The 13,689-nt window shown below is 38.5% G+C and overlaps 1 protein-coding gene across 1 annotated transcript in view; it reads right to left on the bottom strand.

The window, feature by feature from the left end:
- ITGA8 (integrin subunit alpha 8) overlaps positions 1-13,689 on the bottom strand; it is a 110,928-nt gene that overhangs the window by 16,543 nt on the left and 80,696 nt on the right. Inside the window, exons 26-27 of the mRNA XM_059842568.1 lie at positions 13,238-13,363; positions 10,333-10,446 (exon numbers count right to left, since the gene is read on the bottom strand). Coding sequence (XP_059698551.1) covers positions 10,333-10,446; positions 13,238-13,363 — 240 coding nt within the window. The remainder of the gene's footprint in view (positions 1-10,332; positions 10,447-13,237; positions 13,364-13,689) is intronic.

Genomic DNA, 13,689 nt, shown 5'->3' with positions numbered 1-13,689 from the left:
GGGCTTCCACGTTTTTTTCTCCATCACCTTGTCTTCTCAAGGATTGAGAAAATGCTGACTGACCTATAGTTCTCTGCATCCTCCTTGAAGACAGGAGGATATGTAAAAAGAAAGCATATGTATCCTCCATATGCTTTCTTGCAGTTTTTAGGAACTCTTCGCAGTCACCACGAACTTTCAAAGATAATTGAGAAAGGTCTCACATTCTCATTGCCCCTCCCTCAGGACTTCTATGTGTATTCCATCAGGTTCTTTGGACTTTTGTACATCCAGTTTGTTTAAATGTTCCCCTCTCCTTATATCCCCTCACTGAAGATAAATGTTGAAACCAGGTTTCCTCTCTGGTTGCAGAGACCTTGGTTTATTGTATGCAGATTTTCCCCATAAAGACAAAAGTGATGGAGGGAGGCTTTGGGTAACTCAGCCTTTTCTATGTTCCATTCAGCAGAAGACCCATATTTTCCTTAGTCTTCTTTTGGCTGCTGATATATGTATAGAAGCCTCTTTAATGCCTTTAAATCCCTTGCTAGGCTTAGGTGCTGGTGGGCTTCTGCTTTCCCTTCTCTGTCCCTGCATTCTCAGACACTCCCTAAATTCCTCATCCAACTCCTGCACAGGGTCAACTGACTTGCCTTCCACCTCTTTCATGTTTCACAGAATCATAAAGATTGGAAAAGATCTCCAAGATGATTGAGTCCAGCCTTTAACCATCTTTGTATGTCTGAATTGTACCAAGATGGCAAAACTCCACTTGTCAGGATGGACAGTTCTTGAGCTTAAAGGATGATGATCCTGGAGAATCAGCAGTTCTTCTGGACTTCTCTTTTTTTTCAGGATAATCTCCCATTGACTTCTTCCAAACAGATCCCTGTAAAGGGTGTTCTCCTGAGCTCCAGGGTTGTAGTTCTGGTATTTGCCTTGTCTATCAGTCTCCTTTTAAAAAACTAATTTTCTCTGCAAATATGTGAGGGTGATAAAAAGCCAGCACATTTATTGCCTTCTGGAACTAATTTGGCTATGCCATAATTTTGTTCTTTTAAAATATTGAGAGCAGCTGAATGGCTATTATCAGAAAATTCAACCTCTTCTTGGGGCCTATACTAGGAAAGAACAATACTAAAAAATCTGTCTCAAACAACTACACAGGCATAGTCAAATCAGCTGCTTAACACAGCATCAAATGAAAGGGAACTATCAGTATCTATCTATTTCTATCAATTGTGTTTGAAATGAAAAATTAGGCTTGCTAAATAAGTAGTTTTATACACATTCATGGTGCTGATCATCAATGAGGTGATATTCAGAAAAATAACTTCTCCTTATCACATTCCTTATCACACAAAATACATTCTTTTTATTTTATTCTTCAGCACTAGATTCCTCCTCACACAAAATCTCAGCATGTTTCTGTGACTGTGCATTCAGAAAAAAAAGCCTGAAAAAAGCCTTATATTTTCAATCCTAAGCAATCCATATAAAGCAGGATTCTGAATATGATTATATGATTTATAAACATAATCTGTAATGGAGAGAGCAGAATATGTTATATTATTGAAGAAGTAGACATTAGACATTCAGCTGGATTGGCTAAGGTACAGTAAAGGCATTAACTGTGTTGAAACCTCCTATAAAGGAAACAGCAGTAATGGAAAAATAAATCCTTTCACCTACTATACATGGCTTATTTCATTTTCAGCTTATATCAGCAACAAGAACATCAGAGGAGGGTACTTCCTGTGGATTAATGCTTGGCTTGGGTTAATAAGCCTGGGTTGTGACCACAGCTATCAGCTCGTCTCAGCCCTTGATTAGCTCCTGGAAATGCTGGAATACAGGAATGGAGACTATAAAAGACTAAAGAGGATTTTCCTGCATTTACAGAATTATGTGTTCGTGGCAAAGGACTTGAAAACAATGACTGTGGTCAACATTGGTTGCAAACAGAATTCTTACTTGTACTAACACCTTTGAGATACAAGCAGCTGTCTTTCCTACAGCCTTTTTCATAATTCTCAAGCCAATTGCAAGAAACAGCATTTCTTTACCATATCATTTTTTAAACAGCGTATGTTTAAATATTCAGTATTTACTGGAAGCTGCAGGACTTGTGGTTTGAAATTCAAGCTGAGGACTTAGTCACGGCTCAGAGGAAGGAGAAGAAAGAATCTGGCATTTGTGTCAGTGCTTAATGATCAACAGTAGAGAGCCCAGCCTTAGCTACACTGGTCATTTGTGGTTCCCCTTGTGTTAGAACAAGCAGAACCTGATCTTGTGCTCGTTGCTGAGACAGTAGTTTGCAATATTCTGGGAAGCAGGCAAAATATGACCATCCCCTGTGTTGCCTGGGTAGCAGATCCTGATGATGTACTTATTAAAGCTTCTCTCTCTACATGCTTTTGTTTCACAAATAGATTTTTGAATAGAAGCCTTTGTTTTCTTTAAAAGTTGCAAGACAAAAAAGCAGCCAGAAATGAAGGAAAGTGTTCCCAATAAATATTGAGTGCAGTGTTTTCCTACATACAATTGAGACCAAAATAATGTGAGAAGTGATGGAAAATCTTTGACAATTTGAAAGACTGTTCACCAGGCTTCAGAGGGATGCTGGTGCTTTCCGTGGAAAGCTCAAGCACAGACCTACTAATCCCCCCAAAGCATCTCTAAGGCATGTGGGCATCCTGGTCAGAGAGCACACTGAAATGCAGGGACAAATCTGGATCCCAGGGAGCTAGACTGAGGGTAAGAAGAACAAAATCTTTAGCAGCTTAAAGACTGGCAGATCATTGCTAATCTGCAGGTTTGAAGAATTCAGCTACTGGACAGAGTCCCCAGAATGACCCTGCTCCTTTGCCTCTATGGAGAATTGTTCAGGCCCTTGGAAATCCTTTCTTTTCTGCTTAGATGTAGCCCAGTGAAGTCTCCCTAGCTGAAATGCACATACTTCCCCTATGGCAAGCTGCATGCTGTGGTGGTATTCTCATCCCAAGAACTTACAACTTTTGCACATGGAGTTCAGTGCTGTTACAACAATACTGGCACTGCTTGATTAACATTTGTTTCCCTTTGCATCTGCTGGAGTCTGGCACACTTTAAAGACAGGAGGGTAAGCAATAGCTTTTAAATGCAAGCTTTGGGAATTCATTAGCTTGCTTTCTTTGACCGATACCTCCCAAAACATGAACTGCTGCCAACAGAGTAGAGAGTAGAGCTAATTCAACTACTTCTTCGTAATAATGTGTTTAAAAATGTACATGTGACTCTGTACACATGGTTAATTGCATTTGTGCTATTTGTAGCAAGATGAGATATCCACCCAAACATAGCTGTGACCAAAGAAAATACTCTGAAAATCAACACATCCTTCTCTTAATCATTATATTCTTACACTTAACATATTGTATTTTTTACATTCATTTTGACAGCCTATTTTAAGTCATAATGGAGGCAGTTATTTTGATGTGATTCCAAAAGATTTCAATATAAAGATTATAATGGCTATCAATCTAAGAAGTTTATTTCTTCATATACCTAACATTACCTATACTGTAGCACATCTAGGAAGAGTCTTGTGTTCTGCTCTTGTTAACACTGAAAATATTTTAAATAAAAATGAATGAAAACAAAACTAGCCCATACCCAAAAGACCTCCAGTTAGTTCAGCCCCATGCAAATGTCACTTTTTTCCTTATTCATTCCACATAAACAATCAAATTGAATATAATATAGTATTTTTGGCCGCAACCAAAGTTTTGGGTTTAACTTATTTTGTTTTTTCAAATAACAACAGTGTTTTGATGCAACTGAAAACCTTGTTGATGACTTACTCCTTTTGTTATTATATGTGCCTCGAAGGGCAGTGCATCAAATTTTTGATTTTTAATTCTCAGTCTGGATTAAAATAATCTCCTTAAACTTCCATATATATGGAAATGAATGAGGGCACAAGATGTCTCTCTCACTAATTTTTCTGTTTCACCACTTCCATCCACACACAGAGAATTTAGGTTGGCTGCAGCATTATTCCTTGAAAATACTAAGCAATCTTCCCTTGACTGAGATGTTTTCCACTGGACACAGAAAGAGGTTCTGGGCTGGGGGATGCTGAGGATAGAAATTATTGTTCCCTGGGGTCATATTCCACTTACGGATTGAATAATTGCTCCCATAGTAAAGATGAGAGGAAGAAAACTGAATAAATAAAGGACCTTGAACAAGAGGATCTCTCACCTGTCTCACATCACCTCCACCAGTTCACCTCTGTTCTGAGCTCCGAGCCTCTGCCAGCACACATGTGCTGCAGTCTGTGTGGCCCCACAGACTATCTGCATTCTTCCTCTAATGGCCTTTGTGTAGCTGAACTGAATCCTTACCACAAAAGCATTACCTGGCCTAGAGAACTTCTACCACACTAAAGAGGCTCTGAGTTCACCAGTAATAAAACATGGAGATTCTCAACAACATTTCTCATTAGAACATGCACTCCAACAGTGGTGACAGCTCCAGGTTCCAGGCAATGAAGGCAAAGGTGGATGCCAGGACTAGGAGAACTTGTAATTGATGGTCCAAACCAAGGTATTACATCATGGTCTTCCTCATTTTCCATACCGTTCCAGACCTCTCCATTTCTTTTTATATCGTTGGTGCAGCTTCAGCAGAAGGGAACACCATCTTATAAATCAGGGGTGTGGAGCCTCTCAAGCTGAGTTTGAATTGAATTTGTGTCTTCCAGTCCTGAATTCCCTAATCATTGGACCGCCAGCTCTTGCTTCTGGCAATTAATATGGAATAAACCAAGTCCTCTTCAAGTCTTTCATCTAATTCTATAGGTGCCTTCTAAACAATTTTTGGATTCTGTGTTCAGAGAGGGTGGACATATTCCTGCTAAATCCTGATTTGGGTGCCTATCCTCCTGATAAGGAATAGCCCTCATGCACCAACCTGATGGTTAATGCAAGTCCCTTTGTCTGAGGTATCTCATTTTCTTCATGTGCTGAACAGGGAGCCCAGGTATTTAGTTTCAGGTTTTGGATACCAGTCTGGCATCAGGAAGTTAAGATAAGAGTGCTGCAGCACCCATCACCATTAATATGCCAAGCATATATTTCCATTTTTAGGCATCTAAAAAGAATCAGGATCAGTGCACATTTGGAAACATTGAAATAACGAGTATTTAACAGAGAAGCCAAAATATGACTTTGAGTACCAAGAGAGCACCAAAATGCAGTGGTGCTTCTCTTGCTTTTCAACTTTTTCTGATTAAAACTAGATTTTTCTCCCCCCTTCTAACTATTAAAGTTAATGTGATCAGGAGTGCCAAATTCACATATCTGGAAATATCAAAACGTCAAGAGACAAATAATACAATTATATTCAGTAACATTAAAAGAAAATACAATAAACTTTAAACTTCTTGGGAACATTACACACCCTCTGTGGTTTTGTACATTACTGCCTCCCCTCCCTCTCCCAGAAGGAGATTTGTATAATTATGAGAAATTTTCAGTACAGGATGAAACAGTAGCTAAGAATGTGCTGAGTTCCATATCCCGCAATGCTATAACTTCCAAAGAGCTTGGAGCCTGAAGGTTGTTACAAATCAGACAGATTATACAGATTCATCACTTAGAAATGCCATTTTCAAAACAGATGGTTTACTAGCCAGCTCTGACTCTTATACTAAAAAGTACCCATCCATGCAAAGAAACTGGACCAGATCCCCTTGGGTCTCCCTCAGATGACTCAGAAATATGATTAGACAAATGGGGACATAACGGAGCCCCATGAGAACACAACGTAACACAACCATGTAAGGTTGTTTCTGTTTTGAACAGATCAGGCTATTTGCCCGATCAGCAAGTCTGAATCCAAAAGTCAGCTTTACTAGAGAGTTCATATTTACAGCCAGACTTTGAAGTTACTCCAAAAAAGTATGTGATTCTTCTTGGCCTTTGCACAATGTCTGTCTCTATCTTTGTTGACTGGTTGGGAAATTTGGGCTGCTTTATTTATTCAAATGTGTCTAATCACTGCACGTCACTTAACTGTTATTTGTTATGGGAGTTTGGGTTTTAAGGTTACAGGTTACAACTGTCAAGAGAAAAAAGGGTCAGCTGTTGTCAGTTAAACTAAGTGGAAGAGGAAGGAGTCACTCAATACATGACAGGTCTTTTGTGGCAACAAAACACACATGTTTGCCCATATAACCTCGATGAAAAACATTAATTATTTCACCCTAGCACAAATCAATCACTTCCAATAAAATCCTTCTCAGGTTTGCATTAGCATATCCATAAGAAGAAAAAACATCCTGACACTGTGTTCTCGGCTTTAATGAGCACAAAAAATTTCTTCTGCAAATCATCATGTCTTCATTTAGATTATACACACTTGAGGAATGTTGCATGCCACCATTATTCTGATTTCTTTGGCATATGAAAACTTTTACATTAACTTTTACAAGAACTGCAATGCTTCTCTACAGGCTTATACCCTAAGTTTCTTTACAAAAGCATGACAGTGGGGGTCAGTCTGGCCCTTGAACAGTCCTTCCTGGTTCACAGTAATATCATCCTGATTATTTTAACTGCATTTTAATCCTCAGTTTGAATCTGCAGATTTCAGCCTAGTTAACAACGGTTGCAGACTTACTAAGAGCAGATTGTGTCCTTTTTAGGAAACTAATTATGTTCTACAGTCTTTTATGGTGATGGCTGTGTAACTGTTAATTTTAAAAGGGGCTGTGAAAAAGGAAACTGTTTTGAGGTGAGTGGAAGGAAGACAACCAGACCCTAGGACACTGGTTACTGTCTCCAAGTTTGCATGTGAAATAGGGATCACGTTATTCTGGCAGCTAATTAGACATAAATGGGAGGGATGCAACAGTTCTCTGGAACTTCCTTTTTCTACTTAGGAAAAAATTCTGTTGCTTTGAGTGGAGTTTTTCTGATTCTTAACAAGACTTGCAAATTACTATTCAAAGGACACAGAAATGTTTACAGGGAAAAGGTAAAATCACAGCCCATAAAAAGTCTTGTTTGAGAGCAAGGGTATGTAAGGCCAGTGGAGTAATCTGGTAGGAGTGCTTCCCACGAGGTCTTTCCACCCAGTGAATCTACAGGATGGCTCACCCTAGTCCCTGCCCACAAGCTGGTGTAACATTCCATCTCTGTCTGGAGCTCACTGAGAGAAGGGAGGTGCAGGCAAAGCAAGTAGGATTTGTTAAAGAGCAAGGAGGAGCTAAAGGGACTGCAGCACTGGCATTGCCTGGTGTGTTTACACACACCCATGTCCCAAGGCCCAGCTTTGACCCTTCTCCCCACGCAGATCAGACAGAGAAGATGTATCAAATCAGTTGGAAAATGCATCCTCTGAAGATACCTTTCTGTCTTGTCACTGCCAACAGAGATAGCAACCAGCTTTGGCATCTAACTTTCAGATTAGTAAAATTTCATAAAATGAGTTCCACTGCTCCTGCATTAAACATGCCACTGAATTTCATGCAGTTATGCTTGTTCTGAACCTAAGTCACTCTGAAAAATAGTTATCCAAAAAAAGGGAGATTTTGTGTCTTCTGTAGCTAGTTTATTTCAATTGTTACACATCTTCTGTCACAGCCAAAAACTCAGAGAAACTGTTTCTCATTAATTTTGTTTAACTTTAATCTCTTACAGATATTTATTGACATATACTAAACTAGGCTTAGGAAAATCCTAATGAGGCTAATTTCCACTGAAATAGCTGTAAGTAGCCTAGAAATTTCATCTAAAGATCTGTGCACAGGATTTTTTCATGAGACCTTCTTTTTGGCTCTTACAGAGTTAATTATATTTCACCAGCAGAATGATGAGAAGAAAGACTTTACTGGATCTGGAATACATCAGGCTCAGTTCCCAGTAAGGAAGGTAGCTAAGGAAGCTTTAATTTTTACTTAGTGAAGAAAATGATGAAGATCCTCTGTGTTATTGCTTGCCCACAGCAGTGCTCAAAATTGTCAGACATTGTTCCAGTCAAGGATAATATCTCTTCCTCTCTGCCTGTCTCTGTGTGTTAGGAACAGAGATCCAGTGCAGTGAAGTTCTTACCTGAAGTTAACAGGGACTAGCCTGTGTGAGCTTGTCCAGCAGTCTCTTAATGGAATTGGGAAAAAATGGAATCAAATGCCCATTCTATTTCCACAGAGATATGTTTCTTCTATAACTGTAGAGATGCTTACATACTGGTACTTTCTGTCCTTTGCAAAAGCTTGCACCAAATGATGTCCATCCCAGTTCCCAGATTTGAAGGGACAAAGAGACATCCAAGCTGTCATGCTTTTGGGCTTAAATTTGAAACAGACCTAGCCTTTTTTTACACTAGCAGATGACCCACTCAGCAAACCTAAATGAGGTACATCCAGTCTAGAGTATCTAGACATATCTAACATTTTTAAAATATGCTTCCTCTTGAAAGAATTTATTTGTGTTACTCAAACTGAAGAAAGGATATGAAAGTTTCTTGGGACCGAATCTTCATAGAAAGGAAATGCTCTAACAAATCAGGAATTAGTTCACTTAGGATCTGAAAGGATGTCCTTTGTCACTCAGTGAGACAGAAATCTCTTTTCTTCAAGCAAGAGCAGATAGTGAGGACAGAACTTAAGTGCTCTTTGGTCATAGTGGTCCTACAACAGCTTTTGGAGAAGAAACACAGAATGTGACCTGGCCTCCTGACAGATAGGCAGAAAAACCTTTCAAGTCATCCTTTCAAGTAACCACTGCCATAGTCCTGTACACCAAGGGAGACCAACGACCTCCCAAAAGTTTGCACCCATTATGGATTTGCTTAGCTACTGAGCTGGCATTCAACTTTCTGGAACTATTATCCCATCTGCTCTCAGTTCTCTAGAAAGCAAGTGAGGATGAATTTTTTTTGTCTACTTTCTTATTTGAGGGAAGGGAGAAATTAACTTCAAAGGCATGAGGAGCTTAATAAAAGCTGTAAACTGAAGATCCTTAATTCTTCTCTTTCTAGGGTAAGAGGTACCCTGCATATAAAGAATTCTTCTCCCACAGCTGTAGGGAACACAGGAAAGGTTCTTGCATTCCAGATAGAAAGACTGGGGAATTCTGAATTTCTTGAGAAACAAGCCAATAATAAATCAGCTTGATCAAGACAGGAGATGCAGGTATTTCTCAATAACAGCAACTGGAATTATCAATTTTGCAGTGCATTTTCCAGTGTTAAAGGTATGTTAACTGCATAGTAAATACAGACACACTGCCAGCTGTGAGGTAACAGCTCACACTAAAGTTCCTCTGCATTACAAAATCATAGAATAATTTGGGTTGGAAGGGAACTTTAAAAGTCATCTGCCATAAGCCTGTACATCTTCAATTAGTCCAAGCTGCTCAGATTCCAATTTGACCTTCAATGTTTCCAGGCATGGGGCATCTGCCACCTCTCTGGGCAACCTGTTCCAGCATTTCACTGCCCTCATTTTGTAACACTTATTTCTTGCATCTAATCTAAATAGATCCTCTTGTAGTTGAAAATCATTCCCCTTTGTTCTATTGCATCATGCCCTGCTAAAAGATTTGCTCCCATCTTTCTCAAAGACCCCTTTAGGTACTGGAAGGTGCTATAAGCTCTTCCTGAAGCCTTCTCTTCTCCAGGCTGAACAACCCCAGCTCTCTCAGCCTTTCCTCATAGGAGGAGTGTTTTATTCTTCCAGTCATCCCTGTGGCCCTCCTCTGCCCTCAATCCAACAGGTCCCTTTATGAAGTGTGAATATGCTCCTGAGAGCAGAAGTTGGAAATGCAAGAATTTGCAAAGAGAAGTTTTATTTTTTTCCATCATCTACACTGCCCTTTTTAGTATAAGACAGATTGTCACTACATGAGTGTCATGTATGATATAAGCTTGATGCATACTACTCTTCCTTAGGTTAATAGAGAATGAATAACAATGAATTTTTAAGCTGGACATAGTGTACATGATACATTGTTTAGCTCCAAGAAAAACCTTCCGTTGGAAAAGAGGTTATAAATGCAGAACATTTGGGTCAGTCCAGGAAAGAAGAAACAAAACCAGGAAAGGTACTTAAAAATAATCTGGGGATCTTCAAGTAGGATTCAGGACATAAATTTGAGAAGGAGTGATAGCAAGAAAAAGAAAAGTAGGGAGCATCCAAAAAACCTGGACAGGAACCAGTGAGATGTTATCTTCAAAGAAAATGGTAACAAGAAGTATTTACATTTGCCCCATTCAATTTAATAAATTTTATTTTTAAGTATCGGCTCAAATAAAATATTTTTTAATAAGTGTATAGAAATAGAAAGAGATGTTTGTGTGCATTACCTCCAGGAATGTTTGTGCCCAGAGCCGGGACCTGATTTTTAGTGCAGCACTCTTTCCTCTTTCCAGCTGTCCCACAGTGCACGAAATTAAGACACACTTCACATTTGTACAGTTCTGAGCAAAAAATTAAAGGGAAGTCACACTTATGCTTTGAAAACAAAATAATTTTCAAATGCTGTAAATAAGTGAAAACTAATAAACTTTTCTTTAAAGACCTAAATAGTTTGAAATCAGTAATTTCATCTAATATATATGAGACACCCCATGAATCATTGTGATAACTCTAAATCAAGGAGCAGATTATTTTTGAATTACCAATGAATACAAACACCTACCTATAGTAAAAAAATAAAAGTAATAATTTTCAAGTGTCTGCTCTGAAGAACCCTTAAAATGTCCAGGCACTTACCAATCCTTTGAAGCATGTGCTTTTTCCTCACCTATCAACCTTATGATTTCAACACTTTTTTTTCCTTGTTCTCTAAGCATTAAGTGTTTATTTATATTGCTAAATCTTTCCCCTTTTCGAACGCTCCCATTTTCCCACTGATATTTACATCATAGCAGCCAGAACATTTGCTGAGATTCCTTAGTTGCTTTACTTGAAGCTTACTGTCCATGAACCATTCCTGATGAGCAGTGATTCTGGCCCATACACAAGGCTGAAAGCAAAAGCCAAGCACTGCAATTCAAAACTACATACTCCTGAAGTCTGCCAAAAGAATGTCACACTAAAGGTTAAAAGCTGACTGGAAGCCACTGAAGGGAATGAGCAGAGTCTCATGGGGTAACCACAGGAATTGTGTGGTTGTTTAGGGCATAAAAAAGGAAAAATGATCTCATAAAAAATGATTAAATGTTTGTGGAAAAAAAAATTGTATATACAAATGGGTTTTATCTGAAAAGTTTTGTTTGACTCAGGGGAAGGCTGAGGTTTTAATTGATTCCTATTTTTATAACAAAGCAGAGAATCCCTCCCATGACAGAAGGCCTTGTGACCTCAAAAGCAAAGCTAAGTTTTCAAAAGTAAGTATATTCCCTGGTGAGAGTGAGAATGCACTGCCAATACCCAATCTTCAGGAAACAAGATGATGATGCATGGAACAGGCCTGAAAACACCCTTAAGGAATCCAATATCTTTACAGACAGCTCTCCTCACAAATCTCTGTCTTATTGGAGGATAAGCAGAAGCTGTATGCTTAATTGCTGCTTTCTATATCTGACTGAAAATGAAACTGTAAACCCTGGAACTTGCAACTATAATTTTTTTTTTTTTAAATGAATATTTTAAAGTATCTGTTTATTTGGCTTTAAACATTCTCCAAACAGATTTATTTATTTTGCAGGAAGGAGAAGACTTGTTTTCATTAATCACAGTGGTTAAAAACACACATTAGCAAAACAAATCATTACTATGCAAAAAAGTCTACTTTTGGCTGACATTTTAGGACCTGAACACATATTTCTGCTTTTCTTAGTAATGCATTTAGCCTGTAGTGATTTTCAGAACAACGTAACATTGGAACTGATGGAAAAGAAACCAAATATTTAATCAATGGTATAAACAGAATAAGAGGTTCTCAGAACATTTTGTCTCTCTGTGAAAATGCTTTGATGAAAATGAAAATAACTTAAAATTTCCAAAAAAATTTACAGTTTTTAACAAAGAATTATCTTTGGCCAATAAGTTTTTTCCAGAGCAACATTTATTTTCCATGAATACTTCCAATGTGTCAAATTAAAAAAAAAATTGTGCATCAGCAGTAACTAATGCTGAAGGCACTAGTATTGGGACACCTTCTAACTGAACCAATGACATTGCTTTTCTATGCTCACCCTGGAAAAATCTTTCTATACATCCAGTGGTAAGCACTGCACCCAATCCTATCCTAATTAGTGCTGACCAAAAGCATATTTTACTAGAAGAATGCTCATCAAAGTGCCAATTTCATATTACTGAGTACCCCACTTAATGTCTGATCCATCTACATCGAGCAGTTGAAAATTCTCTGCTTCATATTTTAAGGTGCAAACACAGTGCATACTTCAGAACTTTGTTAACCATTTCCAACTGCTGCAGTCATTTTTATGTTGGCAGCCCATGAGCCTAGTCACTCAGAAGGATGACTGAAAATTAAGATATCACTGAAGAATGGATTAAGTGTTGTGTGATATTGACTGGAATGTCTATGAACGTCCTGGCATTTTTCCTTCAGAGCCAGTGGAATCAGATTCTTCCTAGGGTATTGGGTTGATGAAAGAATGGCACAGGAATCAACAGTGATTACTGCTTAAAATCGGTTAAACTGTGATTTTTGTTCTTAATTACATTCCAGTTTTCATTACTTTCAGATTCTATCTTCTTCCTGTTATAAAAATTGCCAAATTAACTTTCAGAAGCAATAATTATTCTCTTAGTGCAGAACACGTAAATTTGTGAGGTTCTTTGCTTCCAAATTCTAGTGAGGTCAAGGAATTCAAGCATGAGTTTGCAGTAAACAGCTTAATAAGAGACTGGACAGCATGAAAGAAACTCTGCCCAAGGTTCATAAAAATAGATAGAAAGCACTGACTGTTAATCCCTTGCCTGATCTCAAGGTCACTGTGTTCACACATTGCCTTTGGGCAAAGGCAGCTGACACCTACAGGGCTGAAGTATGCTAAGGATGGCACTCTGAATGCAGGAGTGGAAAAAAACTTCTGAAAATACAGCCAAGTCCAAATACTCAGGTACCAGACGGTCTAATCAGAAATATTTTCCTAGGAGAGACAGCATTGCTATTGCTCCAGCATTGTCTGGACTGTTAAAAATACAGTGATGTGTCCCATTTGCCTTGCCTGTGGTACTGTGGAGAGTCTCACCTTTCCCTGCACATTCCCAATCTACAGCTTTTAGATAGCTCACCAATATTCTTGCAGAATTTTTCCTCTGAGGTTCTGCGACTGCGACATCCCTTCTCCTGATGTAGTGAGAAATTGTGGAATTGTATAAAAAAGCAGCAAGTTCAGGAGTGTCTTCTGGAACAGCAAACTGCAAAGAGAGAAATGGGAATGGTAATGACACACACATACAACGATTCTAACAGATTTGTTCCTGTCTCAGAGGCCTTGAAGTTTGGATTAACACTGTTTTTTCAATTGAACAGCACAATCATGAGACTACTTCGTCTTCAACTAGGAGCATGATGAGTAATAGCACAGTAAAATATTGCCCAGTTATAGGAATTACAGCAGACAACATTTTTCTCCATTTTTTACTGGTGTCAATTTCGTTGCTTTACTTAATTTGGTTATACTCCCAGGGGCAAATTCTGATATATGTATAACAGGATAAATTCAGAATTGTTGCACAGTAGT

This window comes from Haemorhous mexicanus, chromosome 1 (genome assembly GCF_027477595.1).
Source record: "Haemorhous mexicanus isolate bHaeMex1 chromosome 1, bHaeMex1.pri, whole genome shotgun sequence".
In the NCBI taxonomy this organism is placed as follows: Eukaryota; Metazoa; Chordata; class Aves; order Passeriformes; family Fringillidae; genus Haemorhous; species Haemorhous mexicanus.
The sequence above is the reverse complement of the archived record's forward strand: the minus strand, read 5'-3'. Positions and strand labels throughout refer to the sequence as shown.